The 27,485-nt window shown below is 39.0% G+C and overlaps 1 protein-coding gene across 1 annotated transcript in view; it reads left to right on the forward strand.

Moving 5' to 3' along the window:
* Positions 1-23,387, forward strand: part of C15H9orf85 (chromosome 15 C9orf85 homolog) — a 59,401-nt gene extending 36,014 nt beyond the window's left edge. The window contains exons 2-4 of the mRNA XM_025360070.1: positions 383-489; positions 22,299-22,412; positions 23,169-23,387. Of these exons, the coding sequence (XP_025215855.1) occupies positions 383-489; positions 22,299-22,412; positions 23,169-23,319 (372 nt within the window). The 3' untranslated portion in view covers positions 23,320-23,387. The remainder of the gene's footprint in view (positions 1-382; positions 490-22,298; positions 22,413-23,168) is intronic.
* Positions 23,388-27,485: the final 4,098 nt, after the last annotated feature.

Raw genomic sequence — 27,485 nt, forward strand, 5'->3', positions numbered from 1 at the left:
ACCAAAATACAAAAAATTAGCTGGGCATGGTGGCGCGTGCCTGTAATCCTAGCTACTCAGGAGGCTGAGGCAGGAGAATCGCTTGAGCCCCGGGAGGTGGAGGTTGCAGTGAGCCAAAATTGTGCCACTGCATTCCAGCCTGGGCAACAGAGTGAGACTGTCTCAAAAAAAAAAAAAAAAAAAAAAAAAGAACCATTGCCTTTGTTAAAAAAAAATAACAAATTGAGTAATACACATAAAAATACATAATATATCATAAATTGTTATGCAGATTAAGGTTCAGTTATATTTTAAAACTTAACATCTCATATATTCTTTTGTGGGATTTGCAATGCTGGCTCACACATGAAATTCTCAATTTGTCTTTCTGTTTGTTTTTAAGAAAATTAATGCAAAACTTCATGATGGAGTATGTCAGCGCTGTAAAGAAGTTCTTGAGTGGCGTGTAAAATACAGCAAATACAAACCATTAACAAAACCTAGAAAATGGTGAGTTAAGATTCTTCATTACCTTACTTCGTAGTATATGTATCATAGTTTATTGTTTCATTTCCTGCTTTTCAAAATTGTGTCCAAATGTTAAAGTAAAGACAGAAAAAATTCCATTCTCCCCTGTAGAATTTCATCTTGTGTGCAGAATCTTGGTTTGTGAAGGCAGACAGATTTAAAAAGTAAATTCATTTCCTGCCCCATTCTTTCATAAATATGCATCATTTTTATAGAACTTTTTCATGAAAGGTGGGTTAGGGCTGAGAAGAGAGTATTTGTTTTCTACAATTCTGTCTCCCACTGATAAGGTAATACTATGCACCATAGATTATCAGTTCTTAAAACAGATCAGACCTTTAGACCTTTTAATTCAACTCATAAAGATTACAGAAATGGCTGAGGTTAAATATTATAAGTGAATCACTAGATTGATAACTTCTAATATTATTTCTTTGGGAATAGAGGTCTAAATGAAAAGATAGTAGATTTTGTTTCTGATCCTTCCATCCCTAACTCCTTTTTTTTTTTTCTTCTTTTTCTTTTTTGAGATGGAGTTTTGCTCTTGTCACCCAGGCTGGAGTGCACTGGTGTAATTTCAGCTCACTGCAACCTCCGCCTCCCGGGTTTAAGCAATTCTCCTGCCTCAGCCTCCTGAGTAGCTGGCATTACAGGCGCCCACCATCACGCCTGGCTAATTTTTTTGTATTTTTAGTAGAGGCGGGGATTTTGCCATGTTGGCCAGGCTGGCCTCAAACTCCTGACCTCAGGTGATCTGCCTGCCTAGGCCTCCCAAAGTGCTGGGATTATAGGCATGAGCCACCACGCCCAGCCTTAACTCTTGTATAATTCAGCCTTCTGTGCATCCTCTACAGCTCCCTGACATCCTTCAGGTCAGCTGTGTAAGGACAATATTGGAGAGTAATTGCTGCATGAAAGAGCAAAATGATTATCTTAAATAAAAATTAGTGTTGTTCCTTTTACATTATAAGATTTAATTTGGTAATCTGCATAGTAGCTATTTGGACAATGTTTGCTCACTGTTGCCTTATTTTTCTGACTATTCAATAGTTTCATCTTCTTTGAATGCATTCTTCCTTCCTTTATGGGAAAAAATTTTGCTTACAATTTAGAAAATCAGTCTAAATAATAGATATAATATGACCTTTGTTTATATCTACTAAAAAATTACGTCAGCCTTTTGCAAGTCTAAAACTCAAGATATAAAATAATTTGTTTATTTCAAAATATTTAAACACTGAAAGGCAAAAGTGTCAAGGAAGGATAAACTAACTTAAGCTTTTTAGATTTTTTTTCTGTGCCCCATTTTGGAGCAGTCTAGTATTTATTACAGGTATAGTTGACCCCCCCTTTTATTTATTTATTTATTTATTTATTTATTTATTTATTTATTTTGAGATATAGGGTCTCACTGTTGCCTAGGCTGGAGTGCAGTGACATAATCTTAGATCACTGCAACCTCCGCCTCCCAGGTTCAAGCAATTCTCCTACCTCAGCCTCCTGAGTAGCTGGGACTACAGGTACATGCCACCATGCCTGGCTAATTTTTGTTTTTTGGTAGAGACAAGATTTCACCGTGCTGGCCAGGCCGGTCTCGAACTCTTGACCTCAAGTGATTCACCCACCTCAGCCTCCAAAAGTGCTGGGATTACAGGCATGAGCCACCCCCTCCTTTAAATAGTTTTACCAGCTTCTTGCTCCTTTTAGTCTTTTCTTCCTGTTCTCTACATTTCCTCCCAAAAGAAAACACTTTTAAACAAGTCTGATGAGTTTTATGCTTAGTGGCCCAAATTAGCAGTAAGAAAATTTGGCAACTATTTGCATTACCCAATTTTAGACTTCCATGAATGAATTAATTGTGTTCTCTGCTACAGTAATTAGATGTTGATTGCAAAATAAATCATGTAGTTTTAGTTAATAGTCCTCATACAAGATTTGTAGCTTTCTGAATATTTTCAACAAGTTTTTATTCCTATAAAGGTATTTTAAGATTTCATCATCCATCTCCATTTTCTCTTTATAGTGTTGTTTCCTAAAAGAATTTGAAGTATAGGCAATAAACAACATTTATGTAGTCATAGCATTTTAATAGATTAGCGCTGTGTAACAAAGGAAATGATTTAAAAACATTCCTGCCTTATCCATCATCAGTATTTAAATCCCTTACCTTTAATATGTGCTAAATCCTATATGTTTATCTTCATTTTGAATGTGTCAGTGTGTAAAAGATCACATCAGTTATTGTAAATTTTCCAGATGCTATAGTTTGCTGGAGAACTTCTGAACTTATGTATTTTGTTTTTTTCTCATGACATTAAAACAAGATCTTGTAGAGGAGGAAAAAGGTCCTTTCCTTCTACCAGTCTAAGTTCTCACCCTTGGCTTTGTAACAAAAACCAGATTAACAAGAGAAAAATATACAGATTTATTTAATGTAAGCTTTTTGTGACACCAAAGCCTTCATAAGAAAACAAAGACCCAAAGAAAGGGTAAACCTGTGTGTTTTTATGCTAAGTTTGATGAGGAGTGGAAAATCATGGGGAAAATGTGATAGGGAACAAAAACAAAGGGGTATGAGCTAAGCGTAGTAAACTAAAAGCAGGGCTTGTTCATTCAGATTCCTCTTACTGTTCCTCCGTTTTTAGAGATAAGTATGGTCCTTTCCTCTAGGTATAGGAAGCGCACCTCTCATATTAGGGTCTTATGGCCTACTTCAGGGGTGGATCAGAGAGTCCTTCCTACATTTGCTATTTGTCACATTTCTTCAGCTCAAAATACTAAATATGCCAAGGCACCATATTTTGGGGTAGTGTGTTCTGAATCCCATCAGTCTGAACATATTACTTAGGGCGTTACTTGCCTGGACTAGAACATCATGTATTTCAGATGGTCCTGAACACATGGCACATTAGACATATTGGAAATTCGAGCTTTCAGACTCCAATCCAGGATTGAGAGTGTTATAGAAAGTAAAACTCACTTATATTCATTCACTTTACTTTCTCTGTGTATTAAGACTTGGCCAACATTGTAAGGGATTTGAATCCATTGCTGATGCTGATGGCAGCATTACTTGTCTTAAAATGTTTAATGTTGTGTTCAAGCTAATCACTTATGAATTAAATTTGTCATTTGTTAGGGTTTGTATATGAATTTTACTGGATATATCTTTTGTCTTTGGTTTTGTTTTTGTTTTTTTGAGACAGAGTCTCACTCTGTTGCCCAGGTTGGAATGCAATGGTGTGGTCTTGGCTTACTGCAGCCTCCGCCTCCTGGGTTCAAGCAATTCTCCTGCCTCAGCCTCCAGAGTAGCTGGAACTACAGGCATGAACATGCCACTGTGCCCGGCTAATTTTTGTATTTTTAGTAGAGACAGTTTCACTATGTTGGCCAGGCTGATCTCAAACTCCTGACCTCGTGATCCTCCCGCCTCAGCTTCCCAAAGTGCTGGAGTTACAGGCATGAGCCACCATGTCTGGCCTTGGATATCTCTTTTGTATAAAGATTTATTTTTCTGGCATGCTGAGTATTTCCATCAGTTAAAATGTTGAATATTGTTTCATGCGTCTGTCTGTTGCCACAAATTATGTAACTAAATGATGTAGATAAAGAAAAGTTCTGCACAACATAAAATATAGGGTATGATGGGGCTTTTTATAAGTGACATTTCTTCTAGAAGTAATAATATCCTGGCTATTGGGAAAATTAAAACTTATTCTCCCATTTGTTTATATTGTGAATCACCAAAAACCACACGTTAATTAGCAAATTTCCATTTGTTCATGGGATCCGATGCCAAAAGTTAAATCAAAGAAAAAGAGTTTGACATCTAAACTCTTCAAACTTACCTGTTTCAACCATGTGAAACAAAAATTATACTGCGTTTGTAGCTGACAGAATATTTCACGTTTCTCTTTTTCTTTTTGCGGTAAGGTGACATGCTGCAGTATTTTTATAAACATGTTCTTTATGGAATTTTCTCTCAGTTACTGAATACAATCCTGGACCATCTCCAGAGACTTTTTAGAAAAGAATAGATGTCCTAACTTAAGTTGGAAGAGAGATGAATTGAAAATTATGTATGTACTGGAGGAGGATAGGATGATGGCTATGAAAGACAGGGGATAAAAAGCATCTCACTTATCAGCAATATATAAACAGTGTGACACTGGTACTGTCCTTTGACGTAATGAGATAAATATCTCTGACTACTCAAAGCTTTAGGTCTTTATAGAAATAAAGTGATAAGCTCCTAAAGATAAAAGCACCAAGACCAACCGCCACCCTTAATTAGAAGTCAGCACAATCTGTACCAGGATCCCCCCACCCATTTCTTAAGGCCAGTACCTACTGCTCCCTGGGGGAGGGCTGCAATGTGCTGTCAACATCTCCCTTGACACAGAATGGCATTAGTATTGTTAGACCTGAATAAGAGGATTCAGACTTTAAGATTATTCATATATGTAAGAACTAGGGTTCAGGAAAAGTCTAAATCTTTTTGTATAAAGTTTTATTTTTCAAGTGCCTTGTTTTTTACTTTTGAAAAAGAACCCCAAAATAAATGAAAACTGTTCATTACCATTCCTGGTCAATCCCAGGTCACTCATGAACACTGTAAATAATCTCGATATGGAGCTGAATTATTGGAGAAACAAGAGATCTTATAAATATAAAACAATCCTAGTCAATAATACCTATGAAAAAAATAAATGTAAAAATATATTAAATAATTTGTATACATCTTAAGGAAGGAATCTTGATATTTTTATATTTAAAAGTCATTATAGACATTTATCTATTTTTCCAGGTACTAGAAATATAAATGTTTAAAAGATTTTGTCCCTTTCCTCAAGCAGTGCAGGGCCAGATAAAATTATTTCTTTTCTTTATTCTGGGCTCAGAAGGATTATACTTCTTACCCAAGACAAAAGTAAAGCAGATGGAGGTAAGATTCAAATGCAAATTGATTGGATTCCAAAGCCTTGTTTTCCTTTTCTCTCAGTGATTTTTCAGCATTGTATTATTCAATTCAAAAAGTCCTTTTCTCCTCTTCACCTGGACCTAATGCTTCGTTAATTTTTACAAATGTCACCTATCTTGTTTATGGATGTTGTCTGCTGTTGAGTATCACATATCCTGCTGAGGACCACCCTGCTTTTATTTTTTTATTTTTTATTTTTTTATTTTTTGAGACGGAATCTTGCTCTGTCGCCCAGGCTGCAGTGCAGTGGCACAATCTCAGCTCGCTGCAAGCTCCGCTTCCTGGGTTCACACCATTCTCCTGCTTCAGCCTGAGTAGCTGGGACTATAGGCGCTTGCCACCACACCCAGCTAAATTTTTTTGTGTTTTTAGTAGAGACAGGGTTTCACCGTGTTAGCCAGGATGGTCTGGATCTCATGACCTCGTGATCCACCCACCTCAGCCTCCCAAAGTACTGGGATTACAGGCATGAGCCACTGCACCCAGCCCAGCCTGCTTTTATTTTTTAAGACATATACCTGTGGAAAGACAAATAGATTTTGCTTTCAGGCCCTGAAATGCCTATGCTGGTACTTAGAAACCTTTTTTGACTTTTATTTCAGCTAACCAAGCAACCTTTTCTCCTATTAATTTAGAAACGTGGTAGGCAAATACCCCCATTTATGTGAGAATCTCAAGCCTGCTTATTTTCTTTTCTATCTATTAAAAAAAAAAAAAAAATCACCAGCATTATAACGTTAGCCCATGTTTAACCTTGCCATAGCAGTAGAAAAGAAAGGAGAAGCTGGTATAAAACAGCACAGTCCTCAAACAGATCGGGGTCTGAGTTTGGAACTGGACCTGTGAATTCTTTACATCAGTGGTTCTCAAATAAGGAGGTGGCTTGAGGATGGAGTTTGTCCCCCAGGAAGGGTGCTACTGACACATAGTGTAAAGAGACCAGGTATGCTGCTAAACATCCCACAGTTCACAGGATAGCCCACCACAATAAAAAAATATCCAGCTCAACATGTCAAGAGTGTCTTGGTTGAGAAGCCTTGCTCTGTACCGAATAGATAGATACCCACAAAACCAAGGCACTGAAACATCCTGTATCTTAGTTCAGTGGTTTTCAGACTTTTCAGCTGTCAAATTCTTTAATAAAACACTTATCCAGGAGTCCCATGAATACAACAGGCTAAAACAGAACTGCCCTAAATGGGGAGAAGGGAGCCCAGACCTTACTTGCTGTGTGATAAATGTTCATTGAAAGTAGATTTTATCATAAAAATATTTCAAGTGAAGGAGGAAAGAGCTAATATAACCTGCCTTGGAACCAGCATTACTCTAGAGATGTCTGGCCTGAGAGTTTCATGTCATGAGGATGCTTTATTCCTTAAAAAACTTTCCTTTTCATTGAATATTTTAATTGAACAGAGTCACTCTTCTGCCTCACATCCAGGTATTGAACCCCTCCAGATTTATTGCCTCTCAACTTTTATTCCCACTGATGGCCCAAGTGTACCCCTTACGTATTCATACTCCATTGCATTCAATAAGTAAATTCTCCTCTCTCTTTTGCATCTCATCTCACCTCTACTCAAATACCTCTGTGGGTTCAGAGTTGACTAAACCAGTGGTTTAAAAAAAAGTGGGGGAGGGAGGCAGGCACAGTCACTCACACCTGTAATCCCAGCACTTTGAGAAGCTAAGGCAGGAGGATCACTTGATTCTAGGAGTTTGAGACTAGCCTGGGCAACATAGCGAGACATCATCTCTACAAATAATTTTAAAAATTAGCCAGGCATGCTGACGCACATCTGTGGTCCTTGCTGCTGAGGAGGCTGAGGCAGGACACTGAGGCTGAAAGATCACTTGAGCCTGGGCAGTCAAGGCTGCAGTGAGCTGTGATCACACCACTGCACTCTGGCCTGGGTAACAGAGCAAGACCCCAGCTCAAAAAAAAAAAAGCATATTTTACATAAGTTGAGTCATGAGCTCCAGTGGTGATGGGTGGGACTCCAGCAGCAGGAGGCTGAGAGAGCTTTGTCACCAGAGAAGTTCTGCTTTTACATGTCTACTATAATGTGAGAGTTGGCTGGGGGGATTGGTTGGTCAGGGGGAGGGGGTCCTCTAGACCATAGGGAAAAAGGTGTTGCTGTTTGGGAGAAAATGAGATGGAAGACTGAAATGTTGCCAAATAGGTTATGTTACAGGACAGGGGTCCCAATCCAGACCCCAAGAGAGGGTTCTTGGATCTAGTGAAAGCAAGTTTATTAAGAAAGTAGAAGAATAAAAGAATGGCTACTCCATAGACAGAGCAGTGCCGAGGGCTGCTGGTTGCCCATTTTTATGGTTATTTCTTGATATGCTAAACAAGGGGTGGATTATTCATGTCTCTCCTTTTTAGACCATGTAGGGTAGCTTCTCGACATTGCCATGGCGTTTGTAAACTGTAATGGTGCTAGTGGGAGTGTAGCAGTGAGGATAACCAGAGGACATTCTAGTGGCCCTCTTGGTTTTGGTGGGTTTTAGCCAGCTTCTTTACTGCAGCCTGTTTTATCAGCAAGGTCTTTATGACCTCTACTTTGTGCTAATCTCCTGTCTTATTCTGTGACTTAGAATGCCTTAATAACCATCTGGGAATGCAGCCCAGTAGGTCTCAGCCTCATTCTACCCAGCTCCTATTCAAGATGGAGTTGCTGTGGTTCACACACCTCTGATAGTTATGCCACAGTAAGGCTGCCTTCCTAACCATGTGCTTGCTCCCTAGCTTTCTTATAACTAAATTAGCCAAACCAAGACATTAGAGATAGTATTTTATTAACCAACCCCTTTCCTGTTTTTAGCCTCTATTTTTAAAGGGAAGAATTTCTATAGCCCTAAAATGTTGCTTAATAGAGTATCACTGTCCTCATTTTTCAGTGAAAATAAATTAGTGAACAGAGAGATATATTGGCCAGTTTATGGTTAAATTCATGATAGTTTCTTGCACTCAGTTCTTGGCATTGTATTATTGTATGTGTCTATCAATTGGCATTCATTACTTATATTTGTTCATTGAGCAAGCACTCAAGGAAATCAGAGTCTCCTTAAACTAGTTGTAATCGCAGTTTAGATAGGTTATGTTTAAAAAAAAAAAAAAAAGCAACTTTAGACAAATTAGATTTAACAGAGTTTAATTGCGCAAAGAATGATTGAAGAATCAGGCAGCCCCCAGAGGTCAGAGCAACTCCCAGGGCTTCCCTGTACTTCAATAACGTTTTTGGACAGAAAAAGGAAAATGACCTTACAGAAAACTGGAGTACATAAACAGCTGGATTGGTTACAGCTTGGCATTTGCCTTACTTGAACCTACTTTGAAAAGTTGTGACTGTGGTTGGCTGAGACTTGGTTACTGTTACAGTAGTAGGTTACAGTTTACACATCAAGTTATCTTACAGTTCAGTATATAGAGAGAAACCTTCAGGCCAAACTTAAAATATGTACCCAGGCAGCTTTAGGCCAAATTTAATTTATCAGTAGATTCCATCTGTAGCCATCCAAGCTGTACTTGTTCTCAGTGCTTAGAAGCTGAGCATACCACTCACTAGGAGGTACCTGAGGAATAATGTATGCTATATGCAGTGATCAGTACAAACTGAGTCCTTGATCTCCATGTAATCTGAATTTGTGGCATCTGAATGGAGATCCATGATTTAAATGGCTAATTTTTATAGTCCATATGTTTTAAACACTTTGACTTGCCTCCATTTTGATATGTTTGTAGTCAACGAAAAGGAAAAATAAATGGATACAAATCCATTTATTTTACAAATAAATAAATCTGTAGTCAATGAAAAGGAAAAGTAAATGGATTTATTTTAATGCATTACTATGAAAGAATTTTTGCATGTTTTTTCTTCTTTAAAGAATATGTTTATTTCAGGATATCTGAACATTATATGCCTTATTGTAGAATCTTCTAATAAAACAACTGTTTACATGCTAATAAGCATTGGGTATCACAATTGGTAATAGGAAGGGGAACACAAAAGCTTTTCTTTTTTTTATTTTTTTGAGACGGAATTTGGCTCTTGTTGCCCAGGCTGGAGTGTAATAGCGCGATCTTGGCTTGCCACAACCTCCACTTCCCAGGTTCTCCTGTCTCAGCCTCTGGACTAGCTGGGATTACAGGCATGCGCCACCACGCCCGGCTAATTTTGTATTTTTAGTAGGGACGGGATTTCTCCATGTTGGTCAGGCTGGTCTCGAACTCCCGACCTCAGGTGATCTGCCCACCTCAGCCTCCCAAAGTGCTGGAATTACAGGTGTGAGCCACTGCACCCGGCCCACAAAAACTTTATATTTTATAATACAGTTTGAGCGTCCCAAATTCCAAATCCAAAATGTCCTAAAATCTGAAACTTTTTGAGTGCCAACATAATGCTCGAAGGACATGCTCATAGGAGCATTTCAGACTTCAGATTTTTGGATTTGGGATGCTTAACTATTAGTATTAGCAAATATTCCAAAACCTGGAGGAAAAAAAAAGAAGGGTAAACACTTCTCATCCCAAATATTTTAGATAAGGGATTCTTAGTCTATACTAGGGTCATAGCCAGAGATGTCTTTGACTTGGTGATATTTTCTAAAGAGAAATAGCTAAAGAGAAATGAACAAAGTTGAGTGCCTTCATAATAGAATATATGACAAGGAGAAACAGTATAGAATGTAAAAGGTCTTGGTTAAAATTGAGTGTTTAATTTGTGTGTTTATTCCCTGAAGACTGACTTTTTTTTTTTAAGTAGAGACGGGTTTTCACCATGTTGGCCAGGCTGGTCTCAAACTCCTGACCTTTGCCCACCTTGGCCTCCCAAAGTGCTAGGATTATAGTCATGAGCTACAGCACCGGCCAAGACTGGCTTTCTATAGTTTTATGTTTGCCACTTAAACTAACCTAGCAATGTGACTGTTTATCCAGTTGATAGATTATCAAGCCCCTTCACATCCTGCCCCAAATTTCACCCATTATTTTTGTTATTAATTTAGGGTATCAGACTAGGTGGAAATAGAAGATGAAGTTCATATCAGTTGTATTCATTAGATTTTAAAGATTTATTGGCTAAGAGAGAAGAATTTGTATTTTTAAGCATTGAGTTAAATTTTGTAACAAACTCCAGGTGAAATCTCAGTCAATGTCATTGAAATAAGTAATTATTAAATATCATATTACCCAGTGAAAAACTGATTACTTACTGCTGCAAAGAACATAATAAATTAGGAAGGAAAATTAGTTCTGAAATACAACAGGAGAAAGATATATTAAATGATTAAACCTTCATTGTTAGCCTGTTCCTCTCTTTAGATGTGTGTGTACCTATGTGTAGTTTATTTAAAAAATCAGCTAAGTTTGTGATGGCAGAGGTTATTAAGATGAAGATAGTCAAAAAACAAATGCCGTTTTCCAGAATCCAAGCACAAGTAAAACGTAGTAAATACTTCAACAGTAGTTCAGGTCTTTTCTCTCTCCTTCCTCCCCATTCCTCATAAACATGGTAAAGATCTACTATAAATAGCTGAGAAAACCCCCGCAGTTGTGTATGTTTTTTCCACCATGAGTCATGATACAGCATCACTTCCACAAATAAGGATTAGGAATGGCACTGCAGAGAATATGTTTTAGATCGATAAAATAGTTATTGGTAAGAATTGGGATGTAGAAGTAGCTTCAGTAGTATAGAACCTTTACTGGTATTTTAGAAGTGCAGTCTTTGTACTATTTAAGGTCTGAATGATGTATCCTTTCTAGTGGAATTTTAAGTGTAAAAGGTTGAAACCAGAACACTTACGAAATCCCTTGAAACTAGAAATCATATTCTATTGGTGGGAATTTTGAGTATTATTGCTGGAATTCTTCAGAGAATGTTCAGGAAGCTGGTGTGGTTTGGGGAAATAGGGTAAAACGAAAGGAAAAGATCCCAAATACTTCAAGCTGGCCTGTGTGAGGAGGTCATTGAAGGTAATTAAAATGTGTGTGTGTGTGTATATATATATGTTTATATGTGTGTGTGTGTGTGTGTGTATTTTTTTTTTTTTTTTTTTTTTTGAGACAGAGTTTCACTCTTGTTGCCCAGTGCCCAGTCTGGAGTGCAATGGCACGATCTCTGCTCACCGCACCCTCTGCCTCCCGGGTTCAAGCCATTCTCCCACCTCAGCCTCCCGAGTAGCTGGGATTGCAGGCATGTGCCAACACGCCTGGCTAATTTTGTATTTTTAGTAGAGAAGAGGTTTCTACATGTTGGTCAGGCTGGTCTCGAACTCTTGACCTCAGGTGATCTGCCCACCTCGGCCTCCCAAAGTGCTGGGATTACAGGCGTGAGCCACCATGCCTGGCCAGTAATTAAAATATTTTACCCTCAAAATATATTTATTTGACGTATTTTGAAATGGCTGCCACTTTGCCATCCTGACAGAAGTGGCCTTGCAAATCTGTCTTAAGTGGGGAAAATTTGTATCTGTATAGAATCTCCATTAATACAGTCATGCCCCCTCCCCTTTCTCTTTCTTTCCCCAGATCCAGGAGAGATTGAGAGCAGGACACCTTTAAAAGTCTCTCTGAGGGAGGCTCCTCTACATAACCAGGCCACCTTTGATGGCCAAACCTCTTCCCTGCTCAGTTTTACCAGAATCTAAGCCCCCATTCTTTCTGTAACTTCAAGATGGTATGTAAATTTCTGTAACTATTGAGAAGTTGGATCTTCATTCTGAAGGCTCCTGTGTATGCACATTAAGTAAATTTATAGCCTTTTCTATTAGTCAATCCACCTCTTGTCAATTATTTTTAACAAAAATTTAAGGGGCCAAAAGCCAGTGGCTGCCACATCATATATATTATGTATTTTAACCCCGGAATTTGAGTGCAGAGTGGACAAATAAGATACTTATTTTAAATTTAACGTTTTCTTCTTTTTTTTTTTTTGTTTTGTTTTCTTTTTTGGGACAGAGTTTCACTCTTGTTGCCCAGGCTGGAGTGCAATGGCGCGATCTCGGCTCACTGCAACCTCTGCCTCCCAGGTTCAAATGATTCTCCTGCCTCAGCCTCCCGAGTAGCTGGGATTACAGGCATGCACCACCATGCCCGGCTAATTTTGTATTTTTAGTAGAGACAGAGGTTCTCCCTGTTGGTCAAGCTGGTCTCCAACTCCCAACCTCAGATGATCCACCTGCCTCGGCCTCCCAAAGTGCTGGGATTACAGGCATGAGCCACCTGGCCAAATTTAACATTTTCAAACCTCTCACTTATGTTGGATTCTAATAACAACCCTGTAGAGGTAACAAGAACAGATAAGGAGGTGGCCTTAGAAAACTTAGGTGTCTTACCCTGTACACAGCTAGTAAACAGTATATTCAAAACGAGCATCTAGATTTTTTAAAGTTTCATAATCTTATTGCTGGCTTTTATTTTAATGTCAGTTCCCTAACTAAGTAGAGTTTTCCTTTATAGAATGAAGATAATACCTGTTAGAACACCTTGTCTTGTGTAACCAGGTCTGCTGTAACCTGCAAGAACCAAGAAGCTGGACTGGATGTGAAAGATAATTTACTATATTTCACTAATTGTATTAAGAACAAAATTGTCTCTAGGAAGAGTCCATGGTTATATTGGGGAATACTATTCCAAACAGAGCTCTTAATTTCTGAGCAAAAACAAAATTGTTAAAGATGACAGATAGGAAACGGTTCAATTTACAATTATTTTAAATGGCATCCTCAATATACAAGACACTGTGTTGTATGTCAAAAGAAGACAGCAAATGAATCTGTGACACCCAGGAATTTACCATCTGTTTAGAGAGAGAGACTCCACAGATAACTCGGCAGGTTGCAAAAAGTGCTAGGTGTGAGTAAAAGGAGAAAGAGATGTAGAGGACACAAGGTAAGACTGCAGAAGAATAAAGTGAAACCAAGAGAAACAGGTCTAGAAAAGACTTAAAGGTAGAAGAGTTTATAGGAAACCCTGTGAGGAGGGACCAGGGAATGGAGGGAAAATCAACAAGAATCCCTTTGACTTTCATAGACAATACAAATAATCCCGGGCAGTCTTTGTATGTCCTGTTTTTTGGTTCCACATATATTATCATTTCTTCATTCATTTGCTCTTGTTACTTTTTTTTTCTCATTGCATAACTTTTGGTGATCCATGAACAGTAATCAAAGTTGCCTATCAAAAGGAAGTTTTGGTCTATTTTGAATATACATGAAATGAAAAGAAAACTAGGAAAGTTGGCTTAGGGTCTGGATTTCTAGTTTTTAAAAACTGGGTTTTTTTTGTTCTTTTATCAAACAAAAGTAAACAGTTAAATTTTATGGTCTTTTTTGTTTGTTTTTGTTTTTTGAGACAGAGTCTCTCTCTGTCACCCAGGCTGGAGGGCAGTAGCGTGATCTTGGCTGACTGCAACCTCTGCCTCAGCCTCCCGAGTAGCTGGGATTCAGGCGCCTGCCACCATGCCTGGCTAATTTTTGTGTTTTTAGTAGAGATGGGGTTTCATCATGTTGGCCAGGCTGGTCTCGAACTCCTGACCTCAAGTGATCTGCCACAAAGTGCTGGGATACAGGCGCAAGCCACCACACCCGGCCATATTCTACATATCTGTCTGTTCCTTCATGTTTACCAGTGTGGCAATACACATCGGCCGTTTTTCAGTTTCAGCTTTTTTTTTTTTTTCAGACGGAATTTTTCTCTTGTTGCCCAAGCTGGAGTGCGGTGGCGCAATCTCGCCTCACCACAACTTCTGCCTCCCAGGATCCAGTGATTCTCCTGCCTCAGCCTCCCAAGTAGCTGGGATTACAGGCATGTACCACCACGCCCGGCTATTTGTGTATTTTCAGTAGAGATGGAATTTCTCCATGTTGGTCAGGCTGGTCTCAAACTCCTGACCTCAGGTGATCCGCCCGCCTCGGCCTCCCAAAGTGCTGGGATTACAGGTGTGAGTCACCACGCCTGGCCTCCAGCATTTCTTATAATAGGCTGAGGCTCTGAAGGTTAATTAGTGATTTGAAAGTTGTGTCACCACGGCCAGGTGCAGTGGCTCACGCCTGTAATCCCAGCACTTTGGGAGGCCAAGGCGGGCGGATCACGAGGTCAGAAGCTCCAGACCAGTCTGGTCAACATAGTGAAACCCCATCTCTACTAAAAATACAAAAATTAGCTGGGCATGGTGGCATGTGCCTGTAGTCCCAGCTACTCAGGAGGCTGAGGCAGGAGAATCACTTGAACCTGGGAGGTGGAGGTTATGGTGAGCTGAGATTGCGTCACTGCACTCCAGCCTGGGCAACAAAGCAAGACTCCGCCTCAAAAAAAAAAAAAAAAAAAAATTGTGTCACCACATTCCAAGAGTATTAAAATGTCCTAGAGTGGAGTTTTAGTCATTGATAGTTCTTTGTATCACATTATAGTATAAAATAACTGTAAACCGTGGCTTTACTGTTGCCCACAACCATGGTCTGACTGTCTTTAAAGGTGAAAGCAGTAGAGAGCTTTTATTACTTCCGTCAATGCCTCTCCAGTTCACGAAGACTCCAGTTCATGCTTTGATTTAAAATTGGCTGCCCTAAAGTATTGAATAATTTTTATTTTTTATTTTTCCTAAACTACACTTGGTCAGAGGTAAATATTTTGTACCCGTTATGAATTATTGGCTGTAAACCCAGTACTTTGGGAGGCCAAGGCTAGAGGATGCCTTGAGCCCAAAAGTGCTAGACCAACTTGGGCAACATAGTGAGACCCTGTCACTACAAAAAATAGAAAAAAATAGCTGGACGTGGTGACTGCTCCTATAGTTCCAGCTATTCTGGAGGCCTAGGTGTAAGGTTTGCTCAGGTCTGGGAAGTTGAGGCTTCAATGAGCTGTGATTGTACTACTGTACTCCAGCCTGGGCGACAGAGTGAGACCCTGTCTCAAAAAATAAAACTAAGAAGTATTGTAATCTACTTGTCTACTACATTAAGACAAGGTAGTATACTTTGTATACCTCTTCATTTACTTTCAAACTTGTAATCTAGGGACACAAGGAAGTGAATTGTGTAATAACTTCTTATACTCGAGGTACTTAGAATTTGGGGATATTGTTTCCTTAAAAGCATTCTCTAAGTAGCATATCATGTAATCCCATAGTAAAGTTTTATGATCTTGCTATGTTGAGTACAGATTACTTAGAGCCATTGCAGGAGAATAAGACTTTATGTAACTTCAGCAATGTTGTGTTTCTGTTTTGTACACCAAGGGTGGAGTACTGTGGCTCACTGTTTACGAAAGTACCCCGTCATCACATACATGAGAGTACAGCAGGAACTGAATTATGTTAAAGGTTAAAGTGTAATAACCAGGAAATGAAGGCAGTGCCAGAAGAGTTGTAATCACATAAAGTCGTTTATTTCTAGCAAGTAATAATCTATTTTATGTCAGTCCCAAAGGGAAATCCTAAGAAGGTAGAGGATAAATTTTACTTCCTTCAAACAGATTTTCCAGATGTTGATATGTTTAATCATACAATATAAAAAGTTGTGTTACTGGCCGGGCGCAGTGGCTCACACTTGTAATCCTAGCACTTTGGGAGGCCAAGGCAGGCGGATCACTTGAGGTCAGGAGTTCGAGACCAGCCTGGCCAACGTGGTGAAACCCTGTCTCTACTACAAATACAAAAATTAGCTGGGTGTAGTGGTGCGTGGCTATAATCCCAGCTGCTCAGGAGGCTGAGGCACGAGAATCGCTTGAACCCGGGAAGTAGAGGTTGCAGTGAGCCGAGATCTCGCCATTGCACTCCAGCATGGGGGACAAAAGTGAAACTCCATCTCAAAAAAAAAAAAAGTTGTGTTACTATGACAACAGTATCTTAAAAAAATCTTAAGGGTTTTTTGTTTTTTAACTGGGGTTGTGGAAGGGATGATACAATGATTACTAGTATAATTTGATGCTACTGTTTTGTTCATGCTAAGCTGCCAGGACTTTTAGTACCCATTATAAAAAATGAGACTCAGAGAACTTAAAGTGACTTTCAGAGATTACATTGTTACCGGGGGGATCTTTGCTCCCAGAGCTCCCAAGATGGTGGCGGGCCACTTCCAAGATGGTGGCAAGCCTTGTGTTCTCTGACCTGGGGTTCTTGGCCTCACAGATTCCAACGAATGGAATCTTGGGCCATACAGTGAGTGTTATAGCTCTATTAGAAGCTGTGGGTCATGGAAAAGAACCATGGAGCCCGGTGACTAGTGTTCAGCTCAATTAGGACGAACCCAGGCACTTAGCCATGCAGGAACAATGGCAAGCCTTTAGCCCAATCGGGAGTGGCAGTGGGCGCCTCCCTGGATCAGGAGCACAGCGGATGCTCTGCCGGATCCAGAGGGATGGAAGTCAGTGGCAGGTCTGCGACAGCGGCAAACAGCAGTGGTGGACAAGGAGCAAAAGCTCAGCTCAAGCCCTAAGAAACACAGACCAGAAGAGAGTGCAGTTGCAAGATTTAATAGAGTGAAAACAGAGCTCCCATACAAAGGGAGGGGACCCAAAGAGGGTAGCCCTTGCCGGCTGGAATGCCTGGATTTATATCCTGATCATCGTCCCTCCCACTGTGCTCTCAGGTGATAGATGATTGGCTATTTCTTTACCTCCTGCTTTTGCCTAATTAGCATTTTAGTGAGCTCTCTTTACTACCTGATTGGTTGGGTGTGAGCTAAGCTGCAAGCCCCATCCCAGCTAGGCTTAGAGATTCTTAGTTGGCCCAGCTAGGCTTAGAGATTCTTAGTTGGCCTAGGAAATCCAGCTAGTCCTGTCTCTCAGCATGACAAGGACATGTCAAGGGTGGGCTAGAATCAAGGTCTCCAGTTTCCCAAACTGGTGTTTATTGCCAGTGCTAAAGTGATCCTCCCACCTCAGCCTCTGAGTAGCTGGAACTCCTACACTCTGGTAGGTGGTGTGCACGCCCACCCTGGCTAATTTTTGTTTTTTGTATAGATGGGGTCTCTCTATGTTGCCAAGGCTGTTCTCTAATTCCTGGGCTCAAGCAATTCTCCTGCCTGGTCCTCCCAAGGTGCTGGGATTACAGGCATGAACCACTGTGCCCACCCAATAGTAATATTTTTAAGAAGTGTATTGTCTCCTTTATCAAGAAACATGTAAACAATGGTGACCTGTGTTTTTATTTGACCATAGTTTCCACTAAAATGATTAGTTGTGGTATATTTATGGCCAGAATTGTTTGAGTGATTTGTTTGAATGATTGTTTCTGGGAATTGTGTTTGTTAAAGTGAACTAAAGATAGCCTGATAAGGACTCCCTATATCTATATTTGAGTCATTGTGCATGAACTGCAACCTAATTTAATAGGTAGACAAGATTGAAAGCCTAACTTAGGAGTAGACACCTGTAACAATAGCTGAGTCTTGGCCAATCGCAGCAGCCATACTTCAACCATTCATACACTGCTGAATGTTCAAACTGTGTTCAAATAAGGCAAATACTAACCTGTAACCAATCCCAGCTGTTTCTGTACCTCCCTTCCTATTTCTGTACTGCACTTTACTTTTTTTGTCTATAAATTTGTTCTGACCATGAGGCATGCCTGGAGTCTCTCTGAATCTGCTGTGATTCTGGGGGCTGCCTGATTCGTGAATCATATATTGCTCAATTAAACTCCTTTAAATGTAATTCTGCTGAATTTTTTCTTTTAACATGTGTATTGCATAAAGAAATGAAAAGAAGGCAAAACTATCATTATTTTGACCTTTCTGAAGTTTTCTTAGCAATGAACTCATAAAATACAATATAGCCATTTTTGAGGGAAATTTGGAAAAATGTATATTTAGGCGAATTTAAAATTTCTCCTTACCATTGTAGGGAGGTTTGAATTTTTCCCCTGAAGGTTTGGTAATTTAAATCTATAAAACAAACATAATACATAAATTAACAAGGGAAAAGGGCATACAAATTTTATTGTGTGCGTACATGTGCACAGGAGTCATGAGTATAAAAAAAAAAAACGCAGAGGCAAGGTGGTTAACACTTTTGTATCACCTTGAGATTACAGAAAGATTAGGGGGCTCAGATTTTGGCAAAGCAGGATATTGTGGAAAGACAGTTATGAGTGGGGGAGAGGAGAAACCTGGGCAAAGGCAGTCTTGTGATGCAGATGAAACTTCAGAGGTAGTAGCCTCACAGGGCCTCTGGTAAATGTTTCTGTCAGACCTGTAAAGTTTTAGAGCTGAGTTGATCTTTCCTAGATCCAGACAAGGGCGGGCTTCAGAGGAAGTCTGTTTATATCTGTTGTTTACTTCATTTTATTTCCTCTGCAGATGCAAATCATCCTCACAAAAGACAGCTTTGCTGGCTGTGTTTGCAGGCCCTCTAAACAGCCATCTCAAAATGTGCCAAAGAAGCATATTTTGGGGTGAAATATTTTGATTTTTTTCACCATGAATCTTATAAGAGAAAATACCCAGTAGTGATTGGAGAATTTATAAATGTTTTTTAAGATGTTTCAAAATACTTAATAAGTTGTGCCAACCTCTGGCTTGTTTTTTTCATTCTTTTAAGAGTGTGTTTTGAAGATGAGACATTTTTTATTCTGATGAGGGTCCATCTAACAAATCATTCTTTCTAGATCATGGTTTTGTTGTTGTAGATAAGATATCTTTGCCTAGCTGAGGGTCACAAATAGTTCTTCCTATGTTTTCTTCTAGAAGTTGTATAATTCTTGATTTTATATTTGAATTTATGTTCTATTTCTTGTTAATTTTAGGGATAGTCAGTTTTTCCAGCATCGTTTGTTGAAAAGACTGTCTTTTCTCTATTCAGTTACCTTTCTACTATCTTGAAAATCAGTTGCTCATATATGTATGTGGGTCTATTTCTGGTCTTTATTCCACTGATCTGTGTGTCTGTCCTTTCACCAGTACTATACTGCCTTGATCACTACCTTGTGATAAGTTTTTTTTTTTTTTTTTTTTTTTTTTTTTTGAGACAGAGTCTCGCTCTGTCGCCCAGGCTGGAGTGCAGTGGCCGGATCTCAGCTCACTGCAAGCTCCACCTCCCGGGTTTACGCCATTCTCCTGCCTCAGCCTCCCGAGTAGCTGGGACTACAGGCGCCCGCCACATCGCCCGGCTAAGTTTTCGTATTTTTTAGTAGAGACGGGGTTTCACCGTGTCAGCCAGGATGGTCTTGATCTCCTGACCTCGTGATCCGCCCGTCTCGGCCTCCCAAAGTGCTGGGATTACAGGCTTGAGCCACCGCGCCCGGCCGAGGTTTTGAAATCACATAGTGAGAATTCTCCAACCTCACTTTTCATTTTCATAACTCTTTTGGCTGTTATAATTTCTTTGCTTTTTCTTATAAAAAGTAATTAGTGATTGCTAGAAACATAAAAATACAGTTTATGTTTGTTTACTGACCCTATATATTGTGATTTTATTAAACTCACTGTTTATGTCCAGTACCTTTTAAAAAATAGATTCATTGGTGTTTTCTATATAGACAATGATTTTTTCTTCTAAATAAAGACACTTGTTTCTTCTTTCCAATCTCTATGACCTTTCTTTTTTTTTTTTTGGCTGCTATTGCACTGCCTGGGACCTCCAATATGATGCTGAAAAGGAGTGGTGAGAGCAGATATTCTTGCCCTGTTTCTGATCTTATGGGGAAGGTATTCAGTCTTTCATCATTAAGTATGAAATTAGCTGTAGGTTCTTTGTAGTTATCTGTTTTTAGGTTGAGAATGTTTCCTTCAGTTCATAGTTTACTGAGAGTTGTTATTATAAACGGATGTCACATTTTTGTAGAGCTTTTTTCACATCTATTAACATCATCTTATGGTTTTTCTTAGAACATTGCTTTAGTGAATTATATTTATTGCCTTTGAATATATTGAATCAGCCTTGTACTCCCAGGATAAATCCACTTGGTGCATATACATATATATATATATAAAGAGAGAAAGCATGCGAGAGAGTGAGCAAGTGTGTGGCAAGATTTTTATGTATTGCTGGATTTGATTTGCTAACATTTTGTCATGGATTTTTCCATCTTTGTTCATTAGAAATACTCATCTGTCGTTTTCTTGTTTGCTTTTTTTGTCTTGATGTTAGAGCCTTATCAAATGAGTTGAAAAATATTTGTTCCTATTTGTTTTAAGGATTTGTGTATGATCACTATTATTTCTTAAATATTTGATAGAATTTATCAGTAAAGTCTTTTGGGCCTGGAGTTTTCAAAAAAAAATAGAGTTTTTTTAGAGTTATGATTAAATTTTTCTTTAATAAATAGAGGAGTATTTATCTATTTCTTCTTCAGTGAGTTTTGATATTCTTTCTTTGCAAAACTTTGGCCATTTCTACAGAGTTATTGGGTTTATATGCATAGAGTTAATACTAAAATTTTCACATTATTCTTTGTTTTTTGAGACAGAGTCTTGCTTTGTCATTTGTTAGAAATAAGTTTTCAGTGCCACAAAAGAAATAGCACTCGGACATAAATTTTCTCAGCAAGGCAATTTTACTTCTCCAAAGGGTATGTTTCATGGATGGAGCAATGGCAAGAGCACACCTATATACATCTGTTATGTCAGTACTGCACAGTCTGGGTTACTGTAGGTTTGTAGTGTGTTTTGAAATCAATACATGTGAATCTTTCCATTTTATTGTTCCTTTTCAAGATTGTTTTGCCTATTCTGGGTCCCTAGAATTTCTATATGAACTTTAGGATTAGCTTGTCAATTTCTGCAAAAAAGCCAGCTGGAATTTTAATAGAGAGTTCGTTGAATCTGTAGATCAGTTTGGGGAGTATTGCTATCTTCTCAATATTCTCAATATTAAGTCTCTCTTTTTTTTTTTTTTTTTTTTTTGAGATGGAGTCTCACTCTGTTGCCCAGGCTGAAGTGCAGTGGCCCATCTCCCAGGCATGCCACCACACCCACCTAAGTTTTGTATTTTTAGTAGAGATGGAGTTTCACCATGTTGGCCAGGCTGGTCTCGAACTCCTGATCTCAGATGATCCGCCCACCTCGGCCTCCCAAACTGGTGGGATTACAGGCCTGAGCACTGCTCCTGGCCTACAATATTAAGTCTTTTCATATAAAATATGGGATGTCTTTCCATATAGTTAGGTCTTTAGTTTCTTTCAGTGATGTTTTGTAATTTTCAGTGTATTGGTCTTGCACTTCTTTTATTGAATTTATTCCTTTATTCTTTTATAGATTGTTTATTGGTAGTGTATAGAAATACAGTTGAGTTTTGTATATTGATCTTGTTTTACCACATTTTTAATGACACTTAAAAAAAATCCAGCAGTTTTATTCTGCAGCTGTAAACTGTTATCTAGAAATGCGATATAATTAATTTAGAGTGACATAAGATAAACACCTGAAATTGAAATCTAGGAGTTTTGATTGTTAGGCTGCTGCTGTTGTTTTTTTTTTTTTTTTTTTTCTGAAACAGTGTCTCACTCTGTCATCCAGGTTGGAGTGCAGTGGCGTGAACTCGACTCCTTCAACCTCCACCTCCAGGGTTCAAGCAATTCTCCTGCTTCAGCCTCCTGAGTAGCTGGGATTATAGGCATGAGCCACCACGCCCAGCTAATTTTTTGTATTTTTAGTAGAGACAGGGTTTCGCCATGTTGGCCAGGCTGGTCTCAAACTCCTGACCTCATGATCTGCCTGCCTCGACCTCCCAAAGTGCTGGGATTACAGGTGTGAGCCACCACGCCCAGTCTTGTTAGGCTTTTTAACAATACATTTAGACACATCCTCTTATTTTACCAAATAAGTCTGAAATAAATATAAATAAACATTTTGTTTTTTATTTTAGTGTTAAATGTTTACAAAAGACAGTGAAGGATTCTTATCACATAATGTGTAGACCGTGTGCCTGTGAACTTGAAGTTTGCGCAAAATGTGGAAAGAAAGAAGACATTGTTATTCCGTGAGTGTTTCCTTTTATGTTTGACGTTTACTCTTAGTGATTGACACATGAATTTCTTTTAAGAGATGATCCATAACTCTTAGACTTAAGTTGCATGTCAAACTTATATAGACTTTTAAAATTATTTTTCTATCATTACAATAAAAGTGAAACTTTATATTTTAAAGAAAGCAAAATATTTATTTGTGAAATTCTTATTCACTACAAAAGAATTACGCGTTATGTAACTGTTCTTTTAATAGATATCATGTATTAATTTTTTTGAGCCTACTTTAGTGACAATAGTGTTATAATTGGTTGGATCTCGAGTTAGTGTTCAAGGAATTTTTTTTTTTTTTTTTTGAGACAGAGTTTCGCTGTTGTTGTCCAGGCTGGAGTGCAATGGCACGATCTCGGCTCACTGCAACCTCTGCCTCCCAAGTTCAAGCGATTCTCCTGCCTCCGCCTCCCAAGTACTTGGGATTACAGGCTTGTACCACCACGCCCAGCTAATTTTGTATTTTTAGTAGAGATAGGGTTTCGCCACGTTGGCCAGGCGGTTTCGAACCTCTGACCTCGGGTGATCCGCCTGCCTCAGCCTCCCAAAGTGCTGGGATTACAGGCGTGAGCCACCACTCCTGGTTGGATCTTTTTCTTTATACTTACTTCATTAGGTTCTTGTTAATCAAGAAATGTAGTGGTAAAAGTCTTTTCAATCTACATGGTTAAATAATGAAAGCCTGAGAAATAAATAGAAACTTTTTCTTTCATCTTTAGGTTGAATAAAGAAACAGAAAAAATAGAACATACTGAAAATAATCTAAGTTCCAACCGTAGAAGAAGCTGCAGAAGAAATGAAGAAAGTGATGATGATTTAGATTTTGATATTGATTTAGAAGACACAGGAGGAGACCTTCAAATGAATTAATATCACTGTATTAAAAGTTGGCCGGGCACAGTGGCTCACGCCTGTAATCCCAGCACTTTGGGAGGCCAAGACGGGCTACACTCCAGCCTGGGTGACAGAGCGAGACTCTGTCTCAAAAAAAAAAAAAAAAGTAAATTTAAGAATGTGAAATTCTGACCACCTTTGGCTTTGAGTATTTTCCAAAAGATACTGTGAAATCCTAATGAGGAAATCAGAAAAAGCTATGGAAAAATAGACAAATTTCATACAGGAACAATGTAAATTGTGTATATTACTTAATACCAAACTAAACAAGATTCAGAATTGATGGTTGGATAAGAACTAGCTCATGTAAAAATAAGATGACATTATATTGCCTCAAAAATTGGTCGTCAGTAAGTGCCTTTTGATAAATGATCTCAAATAAATGACTCAGCAAAAGCCGTCACTTATGTTTAAGTATTACAAAGCAAAAGCAGTTTTTTCAAAATAATGTTTAACAAGCATATAGCAACTCTTCTTTGTAATTTTTTTTTTTTTTTTTTTTGAGACGGAGTCTCACTGTTGCCCAGGCTGATGTGTAATGGCACAATCTCAGTTCACTGCAAGCTCTTCCTCCCGGGCTCACGCCATTCTCCTGCCTCAGCCCCCCGAGTAGCTGGGACTACAGGCGCCCGCCACCACGCCCGGCTAATTTTTTATATTTTTAGTAGAGACGGGGTTTCACCATGTTAGCCAGGATGGTCTCGATCTCCTGACCTTGTGATCTGCCCGCCTCGGCCTCCCAAAGTGCTGGGATTACAGGCGTGAGCCACCACGCCCGGCCCTCTTCTTTGTATTTTTATATATCTCATCACATTTGAACCTTTTTTCTCTTGTGAAATGTATATACAGAAAAAGTGCATATAATTTATACACTTTATAATAAATTTATGCATTTTTTATAATAAGTAATTATAGAGGAAAGTTCATGCATTTACACACCTAGGTGAGGAAACTGCCAGCATCAGGATACCCCAGCAAGCCTCTCCCTCAGCAAAGGTTCATCTTTCTCCCCAAAGTTGGTACTGTTCTTCTGAATTTTGATCATTATTGTCTTAATTTTTTTACTATCCATGTTTGTACTCCTAAACAATATAAATTAGCTTGGTCTGTTTTTTTTTTTTTTAATTCTTTTCTGTCTTTTAATTTTTTATTATATATTTTTTATTTTTTAAAATTTTATTTATTTAATTAAGTTTTTTTTTTGAGATAAGAGTTTTGCTCTTGTCGCACAGGCTGAAGTGCAATGGCGTGATCTTGGCTCACTACAACCTCCATCTCCTGGGTTCAAGCGATTCTCCTGCCTCAGCCTCCCAAGTAGCTGGAATTACAGGTGCCCACCACCACGCCCAGCTGATTTTTGTATTCTAGTAGAGACAGAGTTTCACCATGTTGGCCAGGCTGGTCTTGAACTCCTGACCTCAGGTGATCCACCTGCCTTGGCCTCCCAAAGTGCTGGGATTACAGGCGTGAGCCACCACACCAGTCCATATATTTTATTTTTTATTTTACTTTTTTTTTTTTTTGAGACGGAATCTCGCTCTGTTTCCCTGGTAGAATGCAGTGGCATGATCTTGACTCACTGCAGCCTCCACCTCCCGGGTTCAAGAGATTCTCCTGCCTTAGCCTCCCAAGTAGCAGGGACTGCAGGCCTGCACCACCATGCCTGGCTAATTTTGCACAAGGTTTCACCATGTTGGCCAGGTGGTCTTGAATTCCTAGCCTTAAGTGATCCACCTGCCTTGGCCTCCCAAAGTGCTGGGATTACAAGCATGAGCCTCTGCATCTGGCCCATAGTTTGTTTTTTCTCATGTTGAGAGACATTTGAGTTATCTCAAAATTTTCCTGTTACAACATACTAGCATGAACATTGTTATATGTGTCTCTTGGTAGACCTGTGCATTTCTGTTAGATATATATCTAGCAGTGGTAGAGGGAATCGGGTCTATGCATCTTCATTTTTACTATGTAAAACAAAACTTCTCCAGGGAGATTTTATCCCCTTGTTCGTAGCAATGGATTAGAATTTCAGTGCTCTGCATCCTTTCTAACACTTGGTATCAGACTTTTTTGTCTTAATAATTTGTATTTCTAATTACAAATAAGCTTGAGCCCCTTTTTGTGTTTATTGGCTATTTCACTTTTGATAATAGATGATATTAGGGAATAATTTAAGTGGAATGTGATTTTAGAAAACCATACTGAAATACTTAAGGATGTAATACTAATTTACTTGAAAATATTTCAGCATAAAAAAAGTGCAGACGTAGATAACGTTTCAGTGACATCAGAAAATATTACCTGGGAATACATCAAAAAATATTCAAGAACTCTTGTCAACAAAAATATAAAATCTTATTAAGACATTAAAGAAAGTGGAGGCTGGGTGAGTTGGCTCATGCCTATAATCCCAGCACTTTGGGAGGCCAATGCAGGCAGATCATCTGAGGTCAGGAGTTTGAGACCAACCTTCCCAACATGGTGAAACCCCATGTCTACTAAAAATACAAAAACTAGTCAGGCGTGGCAGCAGGTGCCTGCAATCCCAGCTACTCGGGAGGCTGAGGCAGGAGAATCGCTTGAACCCAATAAGCAAAGGTTGCAGTGAGCTGAGATCTCACCATTGCACTCCAGCCTGGGTGACAAGAGCAAGACTCTGTCACAAAAAAAAAAGAAAGGGGAGACAAAAATGGATAGAAATACTGTCTTCACAATTTGAAAGTCTCAGTATTCTAAACATATAGCCCAACTGAAAGAAATATTCTGTCCCGCTGGGCGCGTTGGCTCACGCCTGTAATCTCAGCACTTTTGGAGGCCAAGGTGGGTGGATTACCTGAGGTCGGGAGTTCGAGACCAGCCTGACCAACATGGAAAAACCCTGTCTCTACTAAAAATACAAAATGAGCCAGGCGTGGGTGGCACATCCCTGTAATCCCAGCTAGTCCAGAGGCTGAGGCAGGAGAATCACTTGAACCCAGGAGGCGGAGGTTGTGGTGAGCCGAGATGGTGCCATTGCACTCCAGGCTGAGGAACAAGAGTGAAACTCTGTCTAAAAAAAAAAGAAAGAAAAATGTTCTGCCCATAAATTTGTGTGGCTTTCCTTTTTTGCATATAAACTTATTTTCTGGACTATTTAACTTTTGTGATTAAGGAGTCAATTAAAGTCTTATTGCAGTTACCATAAATTCTTTCCCATGTGAATGAATGCTAATTCCTCAGATGACTTCACCAGGAAAAAAATTTAACAAAGAGCATCACCTAGTGACATATATTAATGGCTGCATTTCATTCCTTAGTGCTAAGAAAGATTTTGTTTTTTAAGCAGACTTTATTATATTTGGTTCCTTTGCATATATTTTTAGGAATGAACCCCTCTAGTCCAAAAGCTGTTTGTATCATAACTCAACATACTGAAATAAGATGAAGGCTTTGTTTTGTTCTAATGAAATGAATCACTTTAATGTAGTGCATTGATTTGCTGCACCTTGATATCTGGCAGGAGGATATCAAGACTGCATTCACATATTCTGAAATATTACAGTGCTTTATTATAGAAGTTCCAAAGCTCTGATCATAAAACTTATATGAGGAGCTTTTAAGAAAATTCTTATTCCTGGGATATTGTGGTTCGTTTGGTCTGGAATTTAGCCCAAGAATTTTTTTCCAACTCCTCAGGTGATTCTGATCATCAGCTGTAACAAATACAATTAGCTGCACATGGCAAAAAGCCATTCCCATGCCTATTTACTTCTCTACGTACTAGAAGATAGTACCCCCATTGTCACGTTTTCTCTTTCACAGCCTCTCTTGCAACTAGGAGTAGCCAGCATATGAGGGGAATCTGCTGAGGCCATCTGGGAAAGACTTACCTCACTGACAAGAAGAAAGCACTTATCTAACAGGCTTTTTCTACCTGAATATGATTGTGAGGAAACATGATGTCTAGAGCTTGCAGCCATCATAGGAACACCAAATGAGCTGCCGAGACAGTGATCCAGAGCCCTGACACTGTGAAGCTGCTGAACTAACAAGCCCTGGGCTCACCCACCTCTGGAATTCTTGTAAGATAATTACATGTCTAGAGCTTTTTCAAGCACCCATGTCTGTTAAAAAAAAAAAAAAAAAAAGTTTTTAAATAAAGTTTC

This window comes from Theropithecus gelada, chromosome 15, assembly GCF_003255815.1.
Source record: "Theropithecus gelada isolate Dixy chromosome 15, Tgel_1.0, whole genome shotgun sequence".
Classification (NCBI taxonomy): domain Eukaryota; kingdom Metazoa; phylum Chordata; class Mammalia; order Primates; family Cercopithecidae; genus Theropithecus; species Theropithecus gelada.